This window comes from Gadus morhua, chromosome 6, assembly GCF_902167405.1.
Source record: "Gadus morhua chromosome 6, gadMor3.0, whole genome shotgun sequence".
Classification (NCBI taxonomy): domain Eukaryota; kingdom Metazoa; phylum Chordata; class Actinopteri; order Gadiformes; family Gadidae; genus Gadus; species Gadus morhua.
In genome coordinates, this window is record NC_044053.1 from 26,017,592 (window position 1) to 26,037,383 (window position 19,792).

At 39.8% G+C, this 19,792-nt stretch overlaps 2 protein-coding genes across 5 annotated transcripts in view; both read left to right on the forward strand.

Moving 5' to 3' along the window:
* LOC115545882 (protein unc-13 homolog B) overlaps positions 1-12,285 on the forward strand; it is a 57,688-nt gene extending 45,403 nt beyond the window's left edge. For 3 of the 4 annotated variants that reach the window (XM_030359359.1, XM_030359362.1, XM_030359361.1), the window contains 19 exons: positions 474-494; positions 1,218-1,268; positions 1,997-2,023; positions 2,593-2,622; positions 2,730-2,756; positions 3,083-3,097; positions 3,278-3,298; positions 3,812-3,838; positions 4,444-4,470; positions 4,677-4,765; positions 4,935-5,072; positions 5,689-5,812; positions 6,591-6,635; positions 6,793-6,864; positions 6,966-7,113; positions 7,410-7,466; positions 9,531-9,614; positions 9,969-10,128; positions 10,769-12,285. In XM_030359359.1, coding sequence (XP_030215219.1) covers positions 474-494; positions 1,218-1,268; positions 1,997-2,023; positions 2,593-2,622; positions 2,730-2,756; positions 3,083-3,097; positions 3,278-3,298; positions 3,812-3,838; positions 4,444-4,470; positions 4,677-4,765; positions 4,935-5,072; positions 5,689-5,812; positions 6,591-6,635; positions 6,793-6,864; positions 6,966-7,113; positions 7,410-7,466; positions 9,531-9,614; positions 9,969-10,128; positions 10,769-11,051 — 1,446 coding nt within the window. In that variant the 3' untranslated portion in view covers positions 11,052-12,285. The other variant, XM_030359360.1, reaches the window with a different exon arrangement.
* A 77-nt stretch (positions 12,286-12,362) lies between these two features.
* LOC115545885 (phospholipid-transporting ATPase ID) overlaps positions 12,363-19,792 on the forward strand; it is a 28,836-nt gene continuing 21,406 nt past the window's right edge. Inside the window, exons 1-5 of the mRNA XM_030359364.1 lie at positions 12,363-12,470; positions 15,069-15,146; positions 17,920-17,978; positions 18,174-18,287; positions 19,040-19,138. Coding sequence (XP_030215224.1) covers positions 15,104-15,146; positions 17,920-17,978; positions 18,174-18,287; positions 19,040-19,138 — 315 coding nt within the window. The 5' untranslated portion in view covers positions 12,363-12,470; positions 15,069-15,103. The remainder of the gene's footprint in view (positions 12,471-15,068; positions 15,147-17,919; positions 17,979-18,173; positions 18,288-19,039; positions 19,139-19,792) is intronic.

The following is a 19,792-nucleotide window of genomic DNA, read 5'->3' on the forward strand; positions in this document are numbered from 1 at the left end:
TTGAGTCCCAGAATAAGGCCTTTGGTTCGTGGTTAGAGTTCCGACGTGTGTCTGGGTTAGAGTCCTAGAATCTGGGTTAGAGTCTTAGAATAGAGTCCTAGCCTATAATAGAAATTGACTAGAATCCGGGTTGGAATCCCAGAGAAAATACAAAGTTCCTTTAGGTGGGGTTGGATTCCCGACGTCACGTGGGTAGACTGTTGATCTGATCTTAAATACATTACACTTTCTATTTTACTCATTTCTTTGCATATGTTTTCTTTTACTTATCTATTATTTTATTTTATCGTATGACAATATTTATATGTGAAGCACTTTGAGTCTGCCTTGTGTATGAATAGTGCTATATAAATAAAGTTGCCTTGCCTAAGGTGTCAGTCAGTAATTCTGTCTGTCTGTCTGTTGGCCGGTCTGTCTCTCATTGTAATGTTCTGGCTGCTACTGAGTGCGTGAGTTTGTCTCTTTCTCCCCAGCTGACTGTGGAAGAGGAAAAGGTATGTCTCACTCTGATCTCTTCTGTACCTCCCACTCCCTTATCAAATCACTTAATTCAGAGCGAAATAAAGTGAAGAATGTTAGATAGTTATTTTTATTTCACTGAAAAAAAGTCTCACATCTTGGTGTGCTTGAATTAAAAAGGTAAAAAGGAAAGAAAATACAAATGTCAGACACATTTTTCTACAACAACCCAATAGGTGAAGGCTGAGGTCAGGGCTTATAGGGTTATGTCCTAGCATAATATATGCAATGAACACATCCATTTTGGAGGCACTTACAATGCCAGTTATGATGTCATTAGTAATGATTTTTGGGTCAATGTTTAGTAACAAATCGTGGAAGGATTTGTCATTATGGGGAGACATTGCTGTGCTCGAAAACACTGCGCCGTGTACTTCATGCGAGATGTGAAATTGTTTTTACTCAATTTAAAAAAATCCTCTCAAATGAATTTCACATTTCTATGGGTCGTTTCATCATCATCATCATCATCATCATCATCATCATCATCATCATCATCATCATCATCATCATCATCATCATCACAGCACAGCTCTATTTTTTTTTGTTTTGAGTTGCATGTTCAATTGAAAGTGTAGAGAAATAAAACCTTAAATGCTGCATAGCCCTGTCGCTGTCGCAAATTATCTATTCGTTCAAACTCCTTGTAATCGGTTCTCCGTGTGTGTAAAAATAACCCTTTTATTGTTCCCCCCCAGCTTGAGGGGCAGGAGGAGGAGGAGGAAGAGCCTGAGGAGGTTGAGGAGGAGGTGGGTGACCAATAGGTCTGTAGGGTTAAGTAGGACACTTTCCTACTTACAAGTGGAATAGTCATAAACTGCTCCAAGCAAAAAAGCAATCCTATCGATTTCTGACCAGATGTCGTTCTAATTGTTCTGATGTACCTTTGTTGACTATCAGATGTGAATATTTTTGCCACACAAAAGTAGCAATTGTTTAATGCAAGAGGGCTAATACACTGGGGCAAGTATTGTTGCAATGGCTACTAAATGTATTACTCTCCTGTTAGCTTGACTAACTGTAGTAATATAGCTTGAGAACGGCTAGTATATGAGAATATATATTATTAATCATGTCATCTTGATTATTGTAACATTTCCATTTTGATTACATATTATCTATTATATAATATACAAATATGGTAAAAACAACAGTTAACAGCCGGCAGTTAACAGGCTGGTCAGTTTTAGGGTGCAAACACATGGTTTCTAAAATAACCTAGCCCATCAATGACCCAACACTCACAGAAACAGACCAGAGAAACGGCAAATAAACCTAGGATAATTCCTGCAATGTCGGGATGGGCTTCTATATGCTGATGAACCGCGTGTTTCCTCTTATGTCTGGTGGCGGGTTAGTTTGTTTCCAAGTTGAAATAAATGCTGAATTCGATTATTGTTATTCTAATCCTTACACACAGATTTTAACCACACATTATTTTCTATCTATTTCATTTCCCATTTTTCCTTCTGAGCAGGCTGGAAGTGAAGCAGAGAATGACATGGTGTGTAAACTTCTGTTGTCTAACCCCTACCTGCTCCTTAAAGACATGTATCCACTGTCTATCCCCTACCTGCTCCATAAAGATAGGTATCCACCGTCCAACCCTTACCTGCTCCTTAAAGACATGTATCCACTGTCTAACCCCTACCTGCTCCTTAAAGACATGCATCCACTGTCTAATCCCTACCTGCTCCTTTAAAGACAGCCATCCACTTTCTAAACCCTACCTGCTCCTTAAAGACAGCCATCCACTTTCTAAACCCTACCTGCTCCTTAAAGAAAGGTATTCACTGTTAACCCCTACCTGCTCCATAATGACACGTATTCAACGTCTAACCTGGCCCTACCTGCTCCTTAATGACACGTATTCACTGTCCAAAATCTACCTGCTCATTAATGATACGTTAATTCCATCTGTAAATGACTCCTTACAACGCAATTCAGAAGCTGTATCAAAATAACCTACCTGTCAACCCTGTCAATCATTCCAACATGTCCCACGTCACATTTTGTTTCCAATAATTTGGTATTGTTTCCATCTCTTTTGTTTTTCATTTCTGTCAACATCAGTCTGGTTGCTCAGACTCAGAGGGATCAGAGGTGAGGGTGGTCTCACAAATACAATTACCGGTAACAAGTATACAACTTAAGAGTAATTCTTGTGTAATAAAATTATATTCATGACAACCTCCTCCTCCTCTTCTCAGTGTGACAATAAGGAAAAGGAGGAAAAGGTTGGTATTCTCAATCTAAGTAAAGACTGCTACAATGCAATTTTCTTCTCTTTCATTGTTTACAATATTTTATATATATGATTAATACAATTAAAACCATACATCACATGAAATATAGTGTAGTAGTAGAATACTTTGAATACAATATTTTCTTTAATCTCGTCACATAATTTGATTTATTTTGGTTATGTTTTTCGTTATAAGAAAACATCTGCAATATCGTTTATATAATGTATGGAGTCCATTACGTCATAATTTTGTTTGTTTGATATCTGTTATAAACGCTTACAAACATTTATTTTCATTCTTCTCCAATATTCTAACAGATGGACAATGAAAAGGTTGGACATTTAAACAATATATATATATATATATATATATATATATATATATATATATATATATATATATATATATATACCGACACTTTATGTATTATACATTTTATATAATTTTTGTCCTATACATAGTTTGATATTCATTTAATTTGATCTTCGCTTTATTCCCTTTGTTCTCTTTAGTCTGAGTTGAAGAAAGAGAAGGTGTGTTTTCCTTCAATTACAAATTATGATTCATCATAATAATTATATGATTCATTAGATATAAATTATTACATGCACTCACATACAACCAACACCCTTTTACTTTTTACACACTATATTGTATCGTCGTTTTTTCATTATTCATTAAATAAAGATTGTAGGCCAGTAATCTAGTCTAAATCATGACGACAAGCAAGGACACATTTTCATAAATGTTTGCTAATTCATAAAAAGAAAAATGAAATGGGATTTACATAATAATATTCAGACCATTGGCGAAGGTCCATCCCGTTTGCTCTGATGACCCGTAACATGACTTAATAAACAAGGCAAACATTTATGAAAACATTTTTTGATAATGTCGTGATGGGTTATTGTATGCAGTATATATGTATTTATGTATGAATGCCGACCCAATATATCCATATATTTCTAACCACAAAGCAATTTTCAATTAAATCTTAAACAGTATATTGAGCAAAATATCTGAATATAACACGACTTTCATTACAGGGAGAAAAGTCTGAAAGGGAGAAGCAGGTAAAGTCTCTCCCTCTCTCCCTCTCTCCTAAAACCAATACCTATACTAGGGTTAGTTGTAACCAATACCTGGTTAGTTAGAACAAATACCTATACTAGCGTTAGTTATAACCAATACCTGGTTAGTTAGAACAAATACCTATACTAGCGTTAGTTGGAACCAATACCTATACTAGTGTTAGTTGGAACCAATACCTATACTAGCGTTAGTTGGAACCAATACCTATACTAGAGTTAGTTAGAAATCATACCTATTCTAAGGTTAGTTGGAACCAGTACCTGGTTAGTTAGAACCAATACTTATACTAGGGTCAGGTGGGCCCAATACCTGGTTAAATTGAACCAATACCTATACTACCTGGTTAGTTAGAACCAATACCTATACTCAGGTTAGTTAGGAACCATGAGCTGAGTTTTTATGTGTGATTGTATGCAAGAGTTCTTCAGACCAACGTGATGATTCTTACTGTTTCTCTGACCTGGTCCTTGACCTGGTGTATAATATCTCTGGACATGGACTAAAGGCTGTACATTCATTTCTCATTATTTTATTTGTTCAGATGTTTTCTTGGCTGGTGTTTTAATGTTTGTTTTCTTCTGTGCAGACCGAAGATATAGACTCTATCAAGAAGGTAGGGAGTCCCAACAGGCATTCATTTAGTTGTTATTATTATGGTCATCATGTTTTTAGGTTCATGTTAATTGTTTCTCTTCTGTTGATCATGTTTTTACTTTATGATCATACTGTCTTATTTTTTTTTTTATGTATATATTCTATAAACAAATGTGTGTGTATGTGTGTGTGTGTGTGTGTGTGTGTGTTTGTGTGCGAATGCAGCTCGACACAGAGGAAGCTACCATCCTTTATGAGCTGCAGTTGAATCTGAGCTCCGTCCTGGATAATTTAAGTGTCATGTTTGGAACGAGGTAACACACCAATATTATTTTTGATAAACCGTCTTCTGTTATCGCTGTTCTATAATTTCGGCTCTATATCTGTTTATAATATCTGTTTGATAAACGCTGTTCTATTATCGCTGTTCTGTAATATCTGTTCTATAATATCGATTCTATTATCCCTGTTCTATACTCCCAGTTTCCTGGCCCGCCTAAATGGCTGTATGCGTCAGATGGCTGAGATCCTGAGCCAGATGAAGGGCCAGCCCAACCCCAACACGGCCGAGGCTGATGCAGACACTATGCTCAGACCTCTCATGGAGTTTCTGGACGCAACGTGAGTTCAAGAATCACTGGAAATCCAGTACATATCCCTAAACCCTAGAAAAACAAGTTACAAAATTCAATTAGTAGATAAATAACCCTGTTTACACCATCAACTAATCCCAGAGAGCCATCATTACCTCCCAAAAAACGGGACATAACTGTAACCTCAGAAACACCAGTAACTAATCCCAGAGACACCAGTAACTAACCACAGAAACACCATTAACCAAACACATTTACATTTACATTTAGGGCATTTAGCAGTCGCTTTTATCCAAAGCGAATTACAATAAGTTCATTTGTCATAAGAAGTGCATCAATATATCTCTGTCGGTACAGAAAGGGTGTTCATAGAACCAAGTGCAAGTACAACAATCGCTAGGCTAACCCATTCCCCGTGTTACAGCAATGATAGCAGCTACTGCAGTTGCTAAACACCTAACCTATGGCCAGAAATATGGTTATAAATTGAAGATGTGAGGCTATTAACTGTGTGTGTGCGTGTGTGTGTGTGTGTGTGTGTGTGTGTGTGTGTGTGTGTGTGTGTGTGTGTGTGTGTGTGTGTGTGTGTGTGTGTGTGTGTGGGTGTGTGGGTGTGCGTGTGTTTGTGTGTTTTGCGTCATCAGTCTCAGCATATTTGCCGATGTGTGTGAGAAAGCTGTTCTGAGGAGAATCTTAAAGGACCTTTGGAAGATGGTCCTCAGCAGCCTTGAAAAGACCATAGTCTTACCACAGAGTGACGGCAGTCTGGTAAAACAAACTTTATTCTAACCCTTAAACACGTTATTCTAACCCTTAAACACATTATTCTAACCCTTACACATGTTATTCTAACCTTTACACATGTTATCCTAACCATTACACACGTTATACTCACCCTTACACATTATTTGAATTCTGAAACATGTTATTCTGACCCTCACACACTTTGTTGAACCTACACATGTTATTCTATCCCTTACACACTTTATTTAACCTACACATGTTATTCTAACCCTACCCTTACACACTTTATTTAACCTACACATGTTATTCTAACCCTACCCTTACACACTTTATTTAACCTACACATGTTATTCTAACCCTAACACACTTTATTTAACCTACACATGTTATTCTGACCCTTACACATGTTGTTCTAACCCTAACTGTGCGAACTGTGTGTCCACAGCAATGTTACGGCTATACACGACAACAAATGCTATGGCCGTGCACAGACTGCACTGCACTGCACTGGCTTCAATAGCTTCTGTACAATACATTGAGGCAGATTATTCGTCAGAGAATTGGCTGTCCTGTAAATATGTTCCAATTTTAACTAATTCCTGTGTGTACATAATGCAGGATATGCCATTACTTTCAACAAGAATGGTGGATCAGGTGTTGGAGGTAGAAGGAGTGGTTGTGCTTATTTTTTACAATGGGGGGGTCTGACAAAAATGCTCTGGGGACCACTGGCCTAACCTAACAAACTATGCTTCATATTATATATACATGTACAATTCATTCACTGTTTTGTACAATGCAGGGAGCCCAGCTCCTCACTGCTGCCAAGGGCCTCTCCAACATGAAGGTAACCGATATATGAATATAAATAATAATTTATATTATACAATATCGTCGTTACATTTCATATACATATGACTTCTTCTAACCTAAAAGTATCTGGTTCACTGATGTGTATATGTACATAGCTGTATTATAATATTCTTATTGGTACGTATAAACAGGGAGGGAGCGATCCGAAGACCCTGTCAGCCAAACAGTGTATGATTCTTGACACTGGACTGGAGGCCATCAAGGTGGACATTTAAGAGCCTCATCACAGTCTTATAGTTGGCACATATATATTTCGACTTGAATATGAATAGGATTATATTGACGCTGTGGTGTTGTGTTCCAGCAATACTTCCACGCTGGGGGGAGCGGCCTGAAGAGGTCGGTGGTGGAGACCAGTCCTGAGGTGGCCTCTCTGCGTTACGCTCTCTCTCTCTACTCTCAGAGCACGGACGCCCTCATCAAGACCTTCATCACCACACAGCACGCGCAAGGTGGCTCACACACACACACGCACGCACGCACGCACGCACGCACACGCACACACACACACACACACACACACACACAAGCAGGCAGGGATAGACACACACATACACAAAAACATACATGCACACAGGCAGGCGTACACACACACACACACACACACACACACACACACACACACACACACACACACACACACACACACACTTGGTGAATAAGCATTGAGACCTAAACCATTATATTTTCATATGTTTAATATTTACTTCTTATGTATTTTCTTTCTTTCATTCTCTTCTCCCCCCAGTGCATGATGGGATGGGAATCAGAATCACTGCTAGTGAGAAGGCCCGCCCAGACCGGGGTAAGACACCTTAAATGTTACCAGATATTTAAAGGTGCCATGACATGCTATTTTATGGATGCTTTAATATAGGTATTAGTGGGCCCCTAACACAGTATTGAAAGACGTTCCCGAAATTCAGCCGTGGTGCAGTTACAGCCACTCCAAGCCAGTCGCACATTGAGCTTCCCCCAAATGCGCTGTTTTGGTGTCTGTAGCTAAAATGCAAATGAGGAGGAGCGAGGCGGGTCAAGGAGGAGGGTGGGGGTGTGGCCCTGAGCAGCTTGCAGCCACGGTACCATGCGCTCTGTTTACAGTGGATGTATCGCAATGGCGAGGCGCAAACAGCCTTTAGCCGTGTTCTGTAAATATTCTAGAACACACGGGAGTCCTGGAGCTATATATCTAAATAATATCATATTATACATAGATATCTATATCATATAATATATATAATCACGGCCAAAAGCTGTATGAGCCGATATTATGAATATCAAACGACCGCGCATGGGTTCTCCGACGTTCCTGGTGCTTCCACGTCCACTTCAATGTGAAGTAGGCTGAGGAGAAAGGGATTGTTCCCGGGCAGCGCTTAGGCACCTCCGCCTCCTGAAGCGCCGAGGCGGTGGTCCCTCGGCAGCGGGAAGCGGGGCTCAAGCGGGAGACATTCGCTGCCAACAATCCCTTTCTCCTCCATGTCGTGGTTCATGTTCTTGAGGGAGTCAAAGCCAAAGTTCCCTTCCCCCAATTCATTCTCAACCATGGCTGAGATAACCCCCACTACGAATCTCGTTGTAGAAATACCAGAGACGAGAGTCCGACGTGTTATGCGCCATAACACCAAAAGCAGAACGGTTTTCCAAAGGAAGGACAAGGAAGTGTACAACACTTGCGTTAGTCCTGGAGCTCTATATCTAAATAATATCATATAATACATAGATATCTATATCATATAATACATATTATCACGGCCAAAAGCTGTGTGCGCCTCCAGACGATATTATGAATTACAAACGACTTAGTCGGGTTCTGCGACGTCTCTGGTTCTTCCACTTTCACATCAATCTGAAGTAGACTGAACCGCGCGCTGCCTGCTGCCGGCTGCCCGCTGCCGGGCTGTGGTGCTTCGCGGCGGTGGTGCCTCGCGGCAACCGACGGCATGTCGCAGTTCATGTACTTCAGGGAGTCAAAGCCAAAGTTCCTTTCCCCCAATTCCTTCTCAACCATGGCTGAGATAACCCCCACTACAGTTTCGTCGTGGAAATACAAGAGACGTCAAAGAACTGTCAAGAAACACTTGCGTTACAGTGTGTATTCACACACACACACATGGGGCTCGCACGGTCGTGTCTCATTGGCGGGCAAAGTCTCTGGGCGGGCCAGGCAGAGTAAGGGGAGGAGCTTACTGCAGTGTGACGACATAGGAAACCACATTCCAAATCAGAGCGCTTGAGCCTCCGTTTTTTTCAAAGGCGAGCAGAACACCTAGATCTCGTTTTACACCGAACGCAAGTTTTAGCCACTTGGGGACCATAGGCAGGCTAGGGGAACTCATATTTATGTTAGAAAACCTCATAAAGTGATTTTCATGCCATGGCACCTTGAAGAAACTGTGATGTTCAGATTAAAGGAGTAGTGGTTCTGATGTTTAGATAATAGCACTAGTGGTTCTCATATTTCGATTACAGACCTTGTTGTTCTCATATTTAGATAAAGGGCAAGATGTTCTGATGGGACTAGTGTTGAATGTTTAGATTAAAGTACCTGTCTTTCTGATGTAAGCCTATTAGTTCAGATGTTTGGATTAAGGGACTAGAGGTTGTGATATTAAGATTAAAGAGTTAGTGTTTCTGATATTTAGATTAAAGGAGTTCTAATTAGTTGTTTCTATTTGTTGATAGTGGCGGAGGGATGGATTTGATTTAGATCAAACAAAGCTTTAGGTTTGGTTAATTAGGTATACGGTGAGGGTTAATCTAATCCCTGACTCAAATTGCTGTCAGACAGTGATTACTATTTTCATTGCTCTGTGGAAGATAAGTGTATTTGAATGGAAGGTGCTGACCAGTGCATTTGTATCTGTAGGCTCTGGGGTGGAGAAAGCCATCGGAGAGGCTGTGGTGCAGATAGATATGGTCCCTGGGAAGGATCGTAAGGTCAACGTCAAAGGTAAGACAAAAAAACACAACTCCTAGAAACACACACACATTTACATTCAACCACAAACACACACACAAACAGAACCCATACATTTAAGACAAACGTATACATACATTGTTGGCATATTTGTGTTTATTATTAATTGAGCATCTTGCAGATATTGTACAAACTCCCATTGGCTAGTTTAGAAAAACCTTAAACAAGGAATTGGGCAGAAATGATAAAAAAATAAAGCCAGAGGCATGGCAGCTCTAAACTATGTGCTGTTCACCTGCTCCTCACCCATATGCTGTTCCCCTGCTCCCCACCCATTTGCTGTTCACGTGCTCCTCCTCCATGTGCTGTTCCCCTGCTCTCAACCAGTGATTGCGGTGAATGACATGAAGTGGAAGACCTCTGGGATGTTCCGGCCGTTTGTGGAGCTGAACATGGCCGGACCCTTCATAGCGGACAAGAAGAGGAAGTTTGCCACCAAGTCAAAGAACAACAGTTTCACTGCCAACTTCAACGAGGCCTTTCAGTTGTGAGTATCTTTGGGCCCAACTCTAGCCACTCCCCTTGTCAGAACCACAGCTGAAACATTTAATACATGTAATCATTTATATTTGTGTGCATCTTACACCACAAATGCATAGAAAGAGTAATTTACATATTATTCAATTTACAATTCACAATCTAATAATTTATTTATATCCTAAAATAAACATTCTGTAGTGCTTTTGAAGGCACCCAAAGCACTCTTTATATGTTCATAGTCAGTATGTGAATGGGGGGAGGGTTGGTGGTAGAAGTTGTTACCAGTGTGTAGCACTGCAGCCAGTAACAATGGCTACCACAGTGTAGAGGTGAGGAATGATGCTGTTGAACTGGAGACCAGGGTATGATTAGGAGCCATTTGAGTGAAAGAGACAGTTTGTGATTTGGGCCAAGACATGGATTTGCACCCCTACAACTCTGATAGTGAGCACAGGGAGGACCTCTGTTAACGTCTCATCACAAGGATAGAAAAAATACATGTAGATATATTGGTTCACTTCTTTGACATTGATTTCTTTATTTAGTATTCATTTGGTCACTTATTCCTGTTGAAAATTCCGGTTTTTAGTTCAACTGAAAAGCAAAATGGCCGCTCCTAATATGAACCTCTCCTACCGTCCTCGAAGCCTCCTGGGGAAGGAGTCCCCCGACTGCTACGAGCTGCAGCTGGCGGTGAGGGACTACTGCTTCGGCCGGGCGGACCGCCTGGTCGGCACGGCCGTGGTCCAGCTGCGGGACCTGGCCGGACGCAAAACGGCCGTGTTCTGGTGCCCCCTGGGGCCGCGTATCCACATGGACGAGACGGGCCTCACGGTGGTCCGCATCCTGTCCCAGCGGCCCGCCGATGACGTGGCCAAGGAGTTTGTTAAGCTCAAGTCTGACACGCGTCCCGTGGAGGAAGGCCGCTGATTGTGTGTTAAGGATGAGTGGAAACGCCTCACCGCGGTTCTGGTGGCTGCCTTTGACAGTGGGTGTCTGTCAAAGTTAACTTTATTGTCAATTTCAAAATATGTGCCAGACATACAGAGGAATCGAAATTGCGTTTATCTCTGACCCACGGTGCAATAAGAATAAAAGGATAAAATTTGGTAAAATAAGATAAGTACAATTTACAATAATAATAATAATAATAATAATAATAATAATAATAATAATATAATAAAAATGTATTATATAATAATATATTATATATAATAATAATAATAATAATATACTTATTTACGTTCCTTATTGAGCAGTTCAGTCAAGTTGATAGGGTGTAATGTGTTGTGTTTAGGATAGAGTATAGATTTGCCCATGTTTTTCAGTGCCAGTTGGTTGGAAATGGTTCCAAATATTATAATGTAACTTTGTGGATGCATATCAAACAAAACCTTTAACGTTCACAAACAATGACAATGCTATCACAGCATATTGTTGTGATGGTTAATCTAACCAATGTGAAAGTGTGTTATAGCTTACGTTATATATTATCTCATGTTGATGATGTGCCAAATAATGAAAGTATCCATCAATGTTCAAATATGTTTACTGTGGTTCTGTGATGTGGGGTTAGGGTCTGTCTGTTGTATTGATGGGTTTGGGTCAGTCTTTCTGATTTAATCCTAACCCTTTTGAAAATGTGTTCAATATACTCACACAAAAATATTTATCATTAATATATCCCTTTCTTAATCTTGAGTCCGTATCCGTTTGGGATTTCTAATTTTTTGTGAAATGGTGCATCCTATGCCTTGTTCTGTGAATCCTGATGCAAAGGGACTTAAATAATGTGAGATCTAACTTTTTGTTTTGTTTACAAACTCTACTGGTAATATTACTCACAATGCAATATTCATAATCCTAAACTAAATCATTTCGTGCATTTCTGCAGTAGCTCGATTTATTTATATTATTCACTCAATAAACAAACCGATAACCTCACGTAGCCAACAAGTAAAATCGAAGGCACCTAAACGGGGACTGCAGTATTCTCACCTATCTGGACAGTAGCCTACCTGAGAACAAGAACAACGATGGTGTATCCATCTGTCTGCTGCAGTGATTCAGAGTCTCTACTATCCTTAAGTTAACCTGTACCGTTTTCCGTCATAGCAATACCTCCAAATGTGTTTCATGGATTAAATAACTGGAATACAAACTATCTAGACTGATTATTTTAGCGGTGCATTGTCGGAGGAGGGAGGGAGGGAGGGAGGGCGGAAGGAAGGAAAGGGGGTGGTCGGCCCGAGGAAGAAGGAGGAGTGTGACGGAACGAACGAAACATCACAAATATTAAAAGTTTCAACCAAAACTCGACTCAGCTCCTTCTGCACCGCTGGGCTAACGGTAAGCGCATTGTCTCTTGACCTTGGGTCGGGTATGGAGGGGGATATAGATAAAGGTTGTCGAGACAGTGGATGAAGAATGGAGAAGTGATTGATCGGGTGTATTTATCACATTGTAGCGGAATATGAGGAAGGCGCCGAGACAGGAAGCTTTCTCCTCCTCACGTTCATTGTGCATCTAAGAATCTCTGAGAACTTCTGGTTCGTTTCACTATTTAATAGAAGGTGAAACACCACGTCGCAGAAGCGACCGAGTTGCACGCCTGCATTTCAATGAGCCACACTATGAATTCACTTTGAGTATGAATTCTATCAATTAAGATTGACCAATCGAGAAAACGTCATCTATAGTGAGTAAAGGCACGTCATCGAGTGATGATTCTCGGAATGCGGAGAAATACAGATAAATGATTACAGAAAACTTTAAAGAGCATTTTCAGCACAGCCACTCATACTTATTTTAAATAATCTCAACAAACAATAGTATAGTACTACATAAAGTAACACTGTTGCCCAGATGTGGACTGATGTTTCATCGTAATGATCTTTCATAAACTGTTCAAATGTTTGCTTTCACAAAGTGTTCCATATGGTGTTAAATAGTTATTCTGGTGAGGTAGGGGGTGAGGATCATGGCTATTGGGTACTTGGTTGAGGGATAGAGACTAGGTGGTTAGAAGGTAGCAGGTGAGGGCTAGGGGATTAGAAGGTTAGAATATTGTAGATTAGGAAAGTAGGAAGAGGGTTTTGTGTTAGGACCGGGGTTAGGGTGAGAGAATAAAGGCCTGATGGTAATGATCTCAGCATATAGGGTTATGACCATGGTTAGGGTGAGAGGATGAGGAGGACTAGATGTTTAGGAGGTGAGAGGGTCTGGTTTATTTGAGGAACAGCCAACATAAAAGTTCAACCCTAATGTCAGGGTTAGGGTTACCCTTATAATCATTTCAGGGTGTTATCTAGTCAACAGAGCGGAGGAGACCACTGACTCTGGCTCTGTGACCCGAGAGATCAGGTGAATAATTCAGCGTTTGATTGTTCGGGAGCGCTAGAGTGTTCGGTCTGGCATGGTCTGTTATGAAGGGACAATGGAGAAATGACTGCCTGATTTTCCATGTCAATCGTGACAATTTACCACATAACTCCAAAGGGTCTTGAGAACACATGCAAAGATTTCAGTGTGATTTCAGTGTCACAGTGTCACCAATAAAAAAACAATAAAAAAAACGTATATTACGGTACATGTTGGAGTTAGGTTGCCTAATCCAAAAATGTTGAAACTCAAGTTCCTCATTCCCAGGCATAACACAGAAGTGAAATAGCCAACCCCTATCTCATACCGAGAGCAACTAATATATCACGTATCTTGCCATAACATAGAGTAGCTTCACCAACATAGAGTAATTAACCCCAACATAGAGTAACCAAACAGCATATCTTACACCAACATAGAGTAACAAACCCCAACATAGAGTAATTTACCCAAACACAGTTACTAATCCCAACCTAGAATAACTAACCCCAACGTAGTGTGAAAGGTCAAATGCAGGCCTACATTGGTAGAGGCTAACAATAGAAGGTGTGATAAGATAAGCACAATGCGGGGAATGCTGCTGCTCTGGGTCATTGTGAAGAAATGGATGATTTGTTGCGTACTGGTCAGACAAAATTACAAAAGGATACGCGTATAGATATTAAATAATACTGCTGTCAATCTTATAAAAAGTAAAAAGATAAAGAGAGTGTGCTGAATGTATATTAATTTATATTTGTGACTTCCTGAATGCTACTAGTATACTACTTGGGTTTATATTTTTGATTCTATGTAGGTCTCCTTGTTAAAACAACAGTTTCCTGTCTGGGAAAAACTTTTTCCCAAAAAAAAAAAAAACGCACGCACACACGCAAGCACGCATGCACGCACACACAGCCTTTTATGCAACCCAAACAGATAAAACATTCAAGCGCACTGTTATGTTTTTTGCTCTGCTGCAAATAATGGTTAAATATTGAAGTGTAACATTATTATAAGGAGTTACTTTACTGCTTTGTTCCTGGATGGTGAATTGGGAGGTGGGTTTAGGGAGTGGGAGTTAGACAGTGGTCTAGTGTGGAGGCTGGTTCCAGTTAGGATTAGGGAGTGGAGGTTAGACAGTGGTTTAGTGTGGAGGCTAGTTAGGGTTAGGCAGTGGTGTTAGGATTATTTGTGTCCCATGGAATGGTATTAGTGGAGGCAGGAAATGATGCTGAACAGAATATTAGTCTGAGTAAGGGGAGAGGTGCAAGCTTGGTTTTATGAGGGAAAAATACATCATAGGTCACTGAATCAACATACTCGGTCACTGCTTGTATCACAGCTATTTAGGGTGCAGTTCTCCAGCTGTTTTCCAGCTGTTTTTGGACACGCTGCAGTGCAAGTGACTTTGTATGCATAATACTGGTATACTATGTGTCTTTTTGTATCAGGACTGTTTCCTTTCTTTCATTGATGGCATTCCTTCCTCCTTGCACGAGAGAGAGAGAGAGAGAGAGAGAGAGAGAGAGAGAGAGAGAGAGAGAGAGAGAGAATTAAAAATATATCAAATATTATATTTCACAGATATGATTGAGCGGTGAGTGAGGCCAGAGGACAAAATGTCGTTCTTCAGTATGACCTGGAAGAGGAACAGAGAGACGGGTAAGCCATTAGTCTGTTTGATGTGCAATGTGATTGTTAAAGTCTAAACTACTCAAAATTCACAGAACCTTACCGTATGAATTCCGAGGCAGAAGGCAATTGTCCAAATTCTTCAAGTCAATGTCCAATCACAGACAGAGGTAACAAACCAGGCAGACGGGTAGATGAGGCAGGCAGGGTCAATCAGGATGAATATTGCTGGTAGGTTAGGCGATATACACTAGACAATATGGCAGTATATGACGGGGAATAAGGAGGGTAATCTGATTCAGGTGTGGAGATGGGCAGGGCAGCACAGGTGAGGAAGCAGCCATCTTGGGCAATAGTATCCAGCTGCAGCCCCGGAGAACAACACCCTGGCGTGACAGAACACCCTGGCGTGACAGAACACCCTGGCGTGACAGAACACCCTGGCGTGACGGAAGTACTGTGGCTGGACGGAAGTTACCTCCGATTATTTTCTATAGACAAATAAACGTATTTATCGCCGGAAGTTACCTCTGATTATTTTCTATAGACAAATAAACGTATTTATCGCTTGAATTAACATAACACAGAAATAAAAAACTATTTCGACACGTTAGTAACCATTTTTATAGCTTAGAAAATGTTTTTTAACGTTATTTATACAAATACCTCAGGATTCTTTGCGTTATTGAACTTATTAGACCAAAACATTTAAATAATAAAACATTATGACATGTCAGTAACCATTTTTATAGCTTAGTTTATAGCTTTTTAACGTTATTTAGACGAATAAACTAGTTCAGTGTGTAGACATTTATTGAATGGAATTGAGTGTATTATACACTTTACTCATTAAGTAATTTACTATTAGAATTAAGTAATTGTTTTAATATGTCTAATAGAATCAAATTTAATTTTTGGTCAAGTATATCATCATAATTTGATATAAAGATACATTGAAGAATGACCACACCAAAGTTTCCTCACAATTTATTCAACAAATAATATACAGAATCTTAAAGAAATAGGTTCTTCATGCTGCCATCAGCTCCAACTCACTGTCAAAAGAATCAAACAGTCAAGTCAATATTAAGCATATACAATATATGATTTGTATTCTGTCACTGGAAACGTCATTCACTTCTCTTTTTCGCTTCAGTCTGAAGACTGGTTGAAGTAGTCCAACCGCCATTTCTTTGGCGGTTGGACGACTAGAATAACAGAGATTAGTATCGTAAAGTTGGGCAAGAAAATAAAAGTTACAATCAATATATTTAAATACTACCCATGACCTGATATTGCGAAGCTTATCTTCTAATTAAATGTATCCATCTTTCAAAGTGAGCTGGTTTTGTGTGGAATGAGTCTTTGTGTAGGCATGAATGCTTTGGTTTAAGATAAATGCACAATAGGATAAACACACTATAGGGGACCTATTTATTATTATTTTCTATTTTTTATAATAATTCAAAGAAAATGTATAAGTTGATCACTATTGAATTACAGTAACATTTCACAGTTGGTTGTGGTATTCGTTATGGTCATAAGATTGCATGACTTAAAATAGTAATAGCCTTGTTTTTATACAGGCTAGGTTTTAGTAGCCTATTAGATATTCCCCAGGAGAAACAGACACTTTTCTGCTCCGGTGGCCAGTTTTGCTAAATTGTGTTGCTGTAGCATCACATTGGTGATTACGGATGACACTAAATGACACTAATTTTTCTAAAAGGGCGCAATATTATTATATTTGAATTTAGCGAAAAGTAAATAAACTACGCAAGACTTTAAGATGAATATTACTCAATATATTAAGCATATTGACAGTCACACTTACTTCCATGGTTCATCTTCGGTTTCCGATTTTCCGTCGCGCCTGGGTTGTTGTCACGCCAGGGTGTTGTTCTCCGGGGCAAAATAACGTTAAAAAACCTTTTCTAAGCTATAAAAATGGTTACTAACGTGTTGAAATATTTTTTTATTTCTTTGTTATGTTAATTCAAGCGATAAATACGTTTATTTGTCTATAGAAAATAATCGGAGGTAACTTCCGTCCAGCCACAGTACTTCCATCATGCCAGGGTGTTCTGTCACGCCAGGGTGTTGTTCTCCGGGGCTGCAGCTGGACCCTACTCATCTTGGGTGTACTGTAGGAGGTGACTGCAACAAAGGTGGCGATCATCTTGGGTGAACAAAGGGCTAGGGGCCAAACCGTCAGGGTAAACCCGTGACATAAAGGAGAAGTTCACAGATCTAACACATTGAGCCTTAATTTGGGTTGGTGGGATATACCTTTAAATAACCTAGTTTAAGGTAGCATTCTCAAAGATTTTCATGTAAATATAAGTCACCATCTATCACCAAATGCGGTTAGACAATGGTGATTGAGCATATGGCCCAAAGCATTTTGCATTTGCAGCATTATGAATGTTGCATAACTGGGTGTCAGTTCGTATCATGGCCAGAGTTGTAGCCAAATATGCCAAAACGGAAATCTTATCTTTCTAATTCAATCTATGTAATTCGATTTTGTTGGAAGGAAAAAAGATGCCATACAAATTGCCAAACACTGGCAGTTTGCCACACCTTGCAAAAGTTATTAAAAAGCTAATGTTATATGTGACCTTAATAAAGAAGAAATACAAAAAATATATTGGAAACTTAAGCTGCAGTAATTTAAGACGCTTTCCAATACCCCAACGATAGGCTTCATCTGTTGAATCAGCAAACTGTTCCTTTAAACATAAAAACTTGTCTCATGGATGGCTTTGTGTTGACCTCTGACATCTGTGTTTTGACCAACCAGAGTTTGAGAGAAAACTTCGTGCTAATGACCGAGAGTACAACCTGTCCTTCACGTATGCGGTGAGCATCAGTCTTTATCACTACGGTTTTGTGTGACTGCATGTGTGCTGTACGTGGTTTGTCTCTTTCATTGTAAATAAGCTGTTAAGTTGAACTCTAAATCACATGCACACACACACACACCCCCACACGCACGCAAACTAAAAGGTTCCTACAAGTGGAATGGTGTTAACATGGTTGCTCCCTGGCCCTCAGACCAACGGCATTAAGACCTCGAAATACAACTTCTTCACCTTCCTGCCACTCAACCTCTTTGAGCAGTTCCAAAGGATCGCAAACGTCTACTTCCTGTTCCTTCTGCTGCTTCAGGTACCACCCCAAAACACCCGCACCACAACATCTAGTGGTGTATCTCTTTCCTCTGTCTGGGAGTCAATAACTGACACAGCTGTACGCAGAGTCACAGACACGTGGCTTCCTTGTTGTATATAGAGGAAGATCAGGGTCATAAATTCATTATTTGTGTCATTATAAACAATATTATGTTGATTTTGTTGGATCAGTTCCACTCAATAAGGCAAAGCAAACTGGGCCGAAAACTCAATGTGCAACGGATGTGTACATGCCCCCGAGTTTAAGGAAGTCTGAGGAATTTAAGGAAAGTTGCGCAACATGTGTTTTTGCGTGTGAAGCGGGCAGTGGGTGGAAGCAGGATGTGTAGAACAGGGTAAGTTAATCAGTCAGAGGTTGCAAGCAATTAGAGCTGATACTAAGAACACTAATGTCTGAACACTGGGGCACAAGCTGGAACACACGCGCACGCACGCACGCGCTATTCAAGCCCCGCCCCAATATGCCAAATATGGACAATTTATTTGTGTGTTTGTCTTGATGATCCCAAAGATCTCCTCCCTCTCGTGGTGCTTTCCTGGTTCCATATGGTTGTGTAGCTTAATATGTGTGAGTGTGTGTCCTGTTTCACTATGGTTGTGTAGTTTGTTGTGTGTGTGTCTCCTGGTTCACTATGGTTGTGTAGTTTAATATTTGTGTGTGTGTGTGTGTGTGTCTCCTGGTTCATTATGGCTGTGTAGTTTAATGTGTGTGTGTGTGTGTGTGTGTAGGTGATCCCTCAGATCTCCTCCCTGTCCTGGTTCACCACCGTCGTGCCGCTGGTCCTGGTGCTTGCTGTCACCGCAGCCAAAGACGCCACTGATGACATCGTAAGAACACAATGTGTAGACTGTGTATATAATATGAAGTATTTATTTCAATAAAGTTTATTTATGTAGTGTATCCTAAAGGCCAAGTTACACAGTGTAACACAAGTTACCCTTCTGTGTTAGCACATATGCTCAATGTGTGGAGATCCACGTCATTATGCAGATACATGTACACTCCCCTTCTGCCGGCCTTGGATCTACGCAAACATTAAGAATGTACTTTAAGTATATATACACTTAGATGTACTTTCAGTATGTATGTGTATACAATGTGTAATGTGTTTGTATATGTAATGTATTACATTTCTAGCTAGCATTGATGAATATAATGTATATAATGTAGGATTAACCCTGTCCCTAACCCAAGTATTTATGTAAATAATTATGTAATGTGTAGTATTAATTATGTTGCGCATACAATGTGTGGTATTAATGTATAGAATGTGGAGTGTGTAAATTATTTAGATAATGTGTAGTAATAATGTAAATAATATATATCATGTGTAGTATTAATGTTTTGTTTATTATGTCTAGTACTGATGTTATGTATATAATGTGTAGTATTAATGTAAATAATTTATTTAATGTGTAGTATTAATGATTTTATGTATATAATGTGTAGAATAAATGATGTTATGTATATAATGTCTAGTG